The 6,000-nt window shown below is 36.5% G+C and overlaps 2 protein-coding genes across 7 annotated transcripts in view; one reads left to right on the top strand and one right to left on the bottom strand.

The window, feature by feature from the left end:
• Positions 1-326: 326 nt before the first annotated feature.
• On the bottom strand, positions 327-4,520 carry LOC124299751 (digestive cysteine proteinase 1). The gene is made up of 12 exons (XM_046753087.1): positions 4,374-4,520; positions 3,805-3,857; positions 2,888-3,040; positions 2,559-2,731; positions 2,366-2,470; positions 2,124-2,283; positions 1,825-2,017; positions 1,506-1,723; positions 1,323-1,423; positions 1,093-1,224; positions 816-1,005; positions 327-729 (listed from the first exon to the last, which is right to left on the bottom strand). The coding sequence occupies exons 2-12, from the start codon at positions 3,842-3,844 to the stop codon at positions 536-538; spliced, it is 1,659 nt and encodes a 552-aa protein (XP_046609043.1). The 5' UTR covers positions 3,845-3,857; positions 4,374-4,520; the 3' UTR covers positions 327-535.
• A 1,111-nt stretch (positions 4,521-5,631) lies between these two features.
• The window catches only part of LOC124299735 (protein crumbs), a 33,731-nt gene continuing 33,362 nt past the window's right edge, over positions 5,632-6,000 (top strand). For all 6 annotated transcript variants that reach the window (XR_006907054.1, XM_046753045.1, XM_046753048.1 and 3 more), the window contains exon 1: positions 5,632-5,844. Coding sequence is in view for 5 of the 6 variants with exons in the window: in XM_046753045.1 (XP_046609001.1) it covers positions 5,820-5,844 (25 nt within the window). In the remaining variant the exon portion in view is untranslated. The remainder of the gene's footprint in view (positions 5,845-6,000) is intronic.

The raw sequence follows: 6,000 nt of genomic DNA, 5'->3' as shown, positions 1-6,000 counted from the left end.
TACATACTACAGATGAACTGTTACTATCTACATAACAATAAAAACTATTCCGTTCACAATCGATCTAAAATCATTAAGTAACTTTAATGAAAATCATGGGTAGAGCGTGAGAAATGGATAATACCATTTGGTACATACTGTAAAATTAAGAATTGAGCACTGAATTTTAAATAGCAAAGAATGTAGTTCATACATGCTTAAATTCAGACCTGAAAACTGGTGCTCGATTGATCGTTGCTTATCTAAACTACATGTCGCTAAATCATTCTCTGCATTACGGAATATGAAACTATGAAGATAAATACATGCAAAGCACACCACATCAGTACGTGATAACAATTTTTTTATTGAATCAGTATCAAATTACACTTTTCCCTTACTAAAACTATGTACTAAAATTCTTTAATTATCTATTAAATTCATTATGCTTGATCAAAGCTCCACATATAATTGTTTACCTGCCCATTAACAGCAGACTTAATTAAGAGTGAAAAAGAATATAAAAAAATATTTCTGGATTCCAGCCATAAGTGTATCACTTCTTATCAAAAGAAACGTATGTAGGTGTAGTTAGAACGCCACAATTATTATCTTTCTGTGCCATTAAAACATAGCCGTCATTTCCCCAATAATTGGACCAGGAATTTTTCACCAACCAATACGCTTGACCATTTAAGGTACCATACCCAACTGCTAATACGGCATGATCCAACTGTTTTTCGGTATTTCCTGTAAAACAGAATAAAACAATGTGTGAAAACCCATTGGGTAACTGTCCTATAGTCAGATCGTATAATCTCATCATCATGATTTACCACAAGCCGATTCGTAGTAAACTCCATTAGCGTAGAATGAAAACGTCTTATGAGATGCGTCGATGGCAACCGAAACGGGGCCGTGTTTAGCAATTGCGATTTTCAACGCTTTAGGATCACCCGAACGCACGTTGACAAATCCAGTCATTTTCGCGGTCAGAGTTACATTGTCGACGTGGCAGTATCCATCCTAAATTGTAGATCGGTAACAAGTATATGTTGATCTTTAATCGTTTATGAAATGAGAAAAAACAGATTGTTGAATACAATCCAATACCTGTCCTATGTAACCGCCATAGTCTTCCTCAGTTGGAATGCCACCGTGTTTCATAATCCATTGATACGCTCGGAAATCTTCACCACCATCACAACCGTTGTTGCCAAAACCCCAGGAACAGTCAACTAGGGCCTATACGTTATCGTTGATTATTGTTTTGAGCAGGGATTTATGTATTCATAGTGAGTATTCGCAATATAATTGTCAAACAACTGTTCAGTCTCACTCACTTGCTGGGAAAGTCTGAGTAGTTTGTGGTATTTTACATAGTAGGCACCTTCTACAGCACCTGTAGTACCAAAACTCCAACAAGAGCCACACACGGATTGATCTAAGACATTTCACAAGGAATAAACTTGATTGTAATGACTGTGAAAGACAAAAGATGTGCTGAAAAATCAATATTGCCTTACCTTTTACAGGAGTAACAGCTCCGTACAACCGCCAGTCCATAGATTCAGGAATATCCTGAACTTCATCTACATTGTACGGAAACGGAAGGCCACCGTTGTCAGATACTTTGGTATATTGCTTTCCACGGAGAGCCCTCATTTCCAAATCAGTACGATCAGCCAAGTGATTAACTTGTAATTGGTAACCAAGGTTTGCACGATTCTTAGAATGAATGTACCTATATAACATGAATTAATTTCGGTGAACAAGTCTCTATTTAGTAATTCGTTAATTGCTGCCCTGTGACTTCCAAGATTATACAGTTACTCTAGGCACTACCTTAAATTCTGTCTGAAAACTTCCTTCCGACGCTTTTGTTCCAACTCGGTTGTATAATGCTTTTTATGTGCCTTTCCAAAATGATCAAATTCAGTATTTACATGTTCGTCATAATTATGGACGAATTCGCGCATCGGATTGAATGTGTAAATATGGTTTTCCCCTGGCCCAGGAAATGTAACACAAGTATCATCTAAAAATGGTGAATAAATGAAAATAGTATATGACAGTGAATATTAGAGAGAAAAAATTTCATTTCTAAAGATAAAAATGCAACTAATACGACAAGTTGAACATACTTTCGGCGATTTCGAATACATCAGCACTTGGTGTATCAAATGAATACCACTCATACTCCAAGTAGTAATGGTCGTAGTGGGAACCAAGAAGAGAGTTGAATCCGCGCATTTCATATCTGACTGGTATAGCTTCTTTAACTTGTGGATATTTCGGCGATTTCTGTAAATGTAAATATTGACGGCATTATTGCATTTAATGACAAATTAAACCACTGTCAACATCTTTGAAAAAATTAACAAACCTTGTAACGAATCCACAATGTGTACTTGTTTGCTTTTTCTCCAAAGGTTTCTACACGTCGCCATTTCTCACAGTGAAGTCCATTGATAATCTCTTCACCGATGCACTATTGAAAAATTGTTTAATTACAATGAGCAATAAGATTATGATAGACATGAAAATGATAAACTCCGTAGTGTTTTAGCGCGAATTACCTCCATTCCAGTTGCATCGGGAATAATTGTTTGTGGAAGTATTTTAGAGTCGCTGGTTCCATTTACTTGAAGACATGTTTCCTTATTGATATCAGTTTCAGTTGTGATCGGAGCCAACTTCACAGAAATACCGTTTTCACCTTCTTTCGCCAATTGATAAGTCTTTACCATTCCTATCGGCGATAAAAATACGAAATTTCATGATCAGTAGTGAAAAAAAAATTGTAGCTACCTAGCTGCTATTGGTAGGTAGTTAGTAAGAACAAGAAATTACATGATTTTTTGAATATACATGAAAACAAGTATATACTGCGTGAAATAATACATACCACCATAGTAGTCAATTCGGCTGGATCCTCTGTTAGAGTCATACCATGCATAAAATGGTTCGCGAATTTCTGCATAAGGTATATAAAGTGTTCCCTTTGCTGAATATGCGGTACTAAAGGTTGGTACCTTTCCAGCAACAGCACAAGAAATTCCTACAAAAAGAAAAACTATACTTCTAAAACAAGCGATAATGTCAATGAACATTTTCAAAGGTTGTTGAATGTCGTGAAAGGATTTCGTCAAGCTTCATGAAGCTAATAATAAGACTAACATCGCTGCAGTTCACTTTTATAAACCTGTGTGGCAACTTTATAAGAATTTGACGATGAAGCAGATTGTACATTGCATTTTTTTTAAACCATTCCAACCTTCGTAAAATAGAATAAAATATGCGAATATTGTACTTTCAATATGAAATTGTATACACTGGATGAGTGTCGCTAAGTCGGCAATTTAGATTTGCTGATCCACTGAAATCTAATGCAGAATTATCATCGTTAGTACACAGATGAAATGTGATCGTATACCAGAATTTATAAATATAACTGGCATTAGACCATAACCATAACTATGTTATAACATCAGCATCATATACCTTATAATATCGTGTCTAACATTGTTACTGTTTGACCAACAATGCTATTGCATGATGCATGCCAAACATGCAGGCTATATATACACAATTGCGGTATTTTTATCTTGGCTTGAGCAACGATCCGACTGAGAAAGTAGTATTCAAATAGAACTAAGCAAATGACTTTTCGAATACCACGATTGAATCAAGAAATGTTTTTTGGCCATGGAATGGCAAGCGTCTTGTACTGAGGAATGGAGTGTACAAAATTGATATGAATTTCTGCGAACCAATTTTAGTGCATTCATTTTTTATATAGCATTTTATTTATTCAGTACATACCTAACAAAACTAGGGTTACTTTGGCAGTGATCCCCGCCATGTTGATCCTATATCTGTAACAAATTGTAGACAGCTTAACAAAGCTATCAGTTTTGACCTCAAGTACTCTTATCATCTGTGTTGTGGCTTAATGACCTTAGGAAACTTATACTCCCCTTGCCTTATCGCTATACCTTATCGCACCGTTGAGTTTAAAAAAATTAAAGTCCATAAGCTAATGATAGAAAAATGTTTCAGATTTAATACAACAAATAAATTAAACGAACGTTGAACTCTGATAGAAATAGAATTGATCGAGTTGTGCCTAGATGCAAGATATATTGAATAAATGCTTAGTTGGACAGAAAATACAGAAATAATAATCAACGAGCAATAAATTGTTTTAGCATATAAATAATTTTCTGTTATAGTCAGGATAAATTTAAATAATTCTTCACGGTCGACAAAATAGTAAATTATTGTTATAATAACTGTTATATTTATCCTATATATCGATAATCAACCGTCTTCCAAAATTATTCGACGATAGTAATACTGAAATCATATTTAAATACAAAATTTTAACTTACCGAAATCAAGAATACAGCTAACGTTAATGCGCGTGACGCGCAGACTGACAGGCAAAAAACGGGTCTCGAATCGCGATCTTTAAATCGCGGTGACAACCGACGAGACCACTGAACTGTAATACAAGTAGATCGCAGCACAGGCAGCTCATTAATGCAGCGTCACCTACGAACAGTTTGCCCCGTAGTCATTTATGTTGGTAAAATGATCATGCTTCAGGGAGCAAAGAAGTTACGGTTACCGACTGATTTTCTAACATTTATTCACGTATACCATTTAATTTTCTACTCGGTCTTCACACCTATCGACTATGAATGCCAACAGCTGCTAATTTCGGAGATTAGCGACGGATATTTCGCCAATTTGAAGTAACAAAATCGCACTAATGTCACAAAAGGTTGGGCTGGGTTGCGATTCGAAGTGTCATAGGAAAAACTCAGATCATTATAATTTAAATTCGTTACGAAATTGGAAATTGAGGGTTAAGGTTGTGAAATAATTTGCTTGAATTTCCGATATTACATCCTAGGCATAAGAATAATAGGTGGTTCAACGAGTCTCGACTCATAATTTTTACATTGAAGTATTACCGTTTCGATCAGTCCACACACAAGTATTCTATGTTCAAATATTAATTATTATAACTTTGCGCTTAACAATTTACAAATAAAAATCACGTTGAATGGAATACTGCTTAATCGGAATACCGCGTAGAAATCATTTCAATATTTTTGGCAGTTTCTTTCTATAACGATGCTAAATTCGACCATCGACAATTATTGTGAATCAGTTTGTGAACGATGGGATAATTCAACTCCAGCCATGATCGCCTATTATTTTCATGTATTGTTTTCGTCATTTGGCCCGTCATTAGCACGTAATGACAAAAATGCTTCGGAGGTAAGCAAAACGAATTCAAATGAATATATTGATCATTAGAAAGAAACAGAAATGTGTATTCATTAACACCTTCAAGCATTATCTAGCTGTTTTTCTTTAATCCTGGGTTCGTGCTGTCTGTAATAACGATCAGTGTCCAACTCTCTTTCCCCAGGCATCAACAGCGTGTTTGCAAATGCATTTTTATTCAATTCATGGCTCTGCTGATTCGTTGAAAGGCCCGCAACATCGAGATTCGATTTGTCGTTGTTCCGTGCTGCCACCTGACGGTGTAGTTTCGAACTTGGTACAAATTCGAGAAATGTAGTGGGAGGGAAGCCACGGGCGTTCTCCGATTTTCGGATCAGTTCTCTGTGGTCGGTAGTGCCGGTGGTTGATACGAGCTTGAGGTACGCGTCGAACGAATTTTGCAACAGGTCTAAAATCGCGTTTGAGTGTAAAAAACAGCGCTCAGAAGTCTCGTTGCGATGTGTTGCGAGTTACGGTGAATTTTGTGGAGTGATTTTCCCCGCTTTTAACCAGCCAGATTTTACCTGTTCAACGCAGAAATGCGGGTGCTCGCTGCGGTGGCAGGTGAGTAACGTGCTTCAAAACACACCTGACTTAACGCCTCTGCGTGCCGTAAAGTTTCGTTAGTTTTAGGATTAAAATAGTTTCACTGTGAGAACCTACGTGAGCAAGAAAATACAAAACTCGCCCACCGCAACGGGTTTTACCGATTCCCAGGTA

This window comes from Neodiprion virginianus, chromosome 3 (genome assembly GCF_021901495.1).
Source record: "Neodiprion virginianus isolate iyNeoVirg1 chromosome 3, iyNeoVirg1.1, whole genome shotgun sequence".
NCBI lineage: Eukaryota > Metazoa > Arthropoda > Insecta > Hymenoptera > Diprionidae > Neodiprion > Neodiprion virginianus.
This window is presented reverse-complemented; position numbering and strand designations above follow the sequence as displayed.

What these genes read in the sequence shown, in the direction of transcription:
- LOC124299751 (XM_046753087.1), bottom strand. Translation starts at nt 3,844, where the DNA reads ATGGCGGGGATCACTGCCAAAGTAACCCTAGTTTTGTTAG. An exon ending in CCGATGCAACTGGAATGGAG is followed by an intron (nt 2,471 to 2,558) that starts GTAATTCGCGCT and finishes ATTTTTCAATAG; the next exon opens with TGCATCGGTGAAGAGATTAT. An exon ending in CATTGTGGATTCGTTACAAG is followed by an intron (nt 2,284 to 2,365) that starts GTTTGTTAATTT and finishes TTACATTTACAG; the next exon opens with AAATCGCCGAAATATCCACA.